General features: G+C 42.7%; 1 protein-coding gene across 1 annotated transcript; it reads right to left on the bottom strand.

The window, feature by feature from the left end:
- Positions 1–37: 37 nt before the first annotated feature.
- Positions 38–564, bottom strand: LOC111648570 (equilibrative nucleoside transporter 2-like; the record flags this gene model as incomplete). Its single annotated transcript, XM_023398372.2, has 3 exons — positions 481–564; positions 307–388; positions 38–189 (listed from the first exon to the last, which is right to left on the bottom strand). Coding segments are annotated over exons 1-3 (272 nt in total), but the record flags the coding sequence as incomplete, so codon positions are not given.
- Between the last annotated feature and the right edge of the window lie 80 nt (positions 565–644).

Here is a 644-nt window from a genome sequence, read left to right as displayed (position 1 = left end):
GTGTTTTATTGTTTAAATAAAGTTGTGATTAACTGACCACTGATACAGGAAAGAGTTGAGCAGCGTGAAGAGCAGCAGGGGCAGCTGGGAAAGCAAAGCCATCCAGCTGTCATAGTTGTAATCTTTAGTGGCGCCGCCTGACGTGGCGTTAGAGGTGGCGTTGGCAACCATGAGGCGTCCGTTAAAATACTTAAAGAGGAAAAAAAGAAGAAAATAAAGTTTGATTTAAAAAACCAAAGTGTTTCCACAGGACGCACAAACACTTTCGTTCTGTGTCACATGAAGGTGAAGGCGTGGGCGGGAAACCTGGGAGGCCGTGATGAAGAAGTTCCACGGCAGCAGAGTTCCCAAACCAAGTAAGAAGATGATGATGGCGACGGCATGTCCCCTGAGGAGAAAAACACCTGAGCTTTCATATCAACTGCTGTTAGTTATTAAAGCGTTTTCTATTATTACTTTATTATAAAACATGAAACTCACCGGTCGGCAGGCGGACTCTGCTTCTCCTTGTTCCACATCCTGTTGTTTCTGCACAGAAGTCCAGACAAGCCTTTGTTGTTGATGTGTTTCGACAACAACGTTTTGTACATGTAATAATATGAAAATAAACCTAAAGTCCATTTTATCACTGAGTCAGTAAAAAA

Source organism: Seriola lalandi, unplaced genomic scaffold, assembly GCF_002814215.2.
Source record: "Seriola lalandi dorsalis isolate HSWRI2012SDOR001 ecotype SW California unplaced genomic scaffold, Sedor1 jcf7180002043259, whole genome shotgun sequence".
In the NCBI taxonomy this organism is placed as follows: domain Eukaryota; kingdom Metazoa; phylum Chordata; class Actinopteri; order Carangiformes; family Carangidae; genus Seriola; species Seriola lalandi.
The sequence above is the reverse complement of the archived record's forward strand: the minus strand, read 5'-3'. Positions and strand labels throughout refer to the sequence as shown.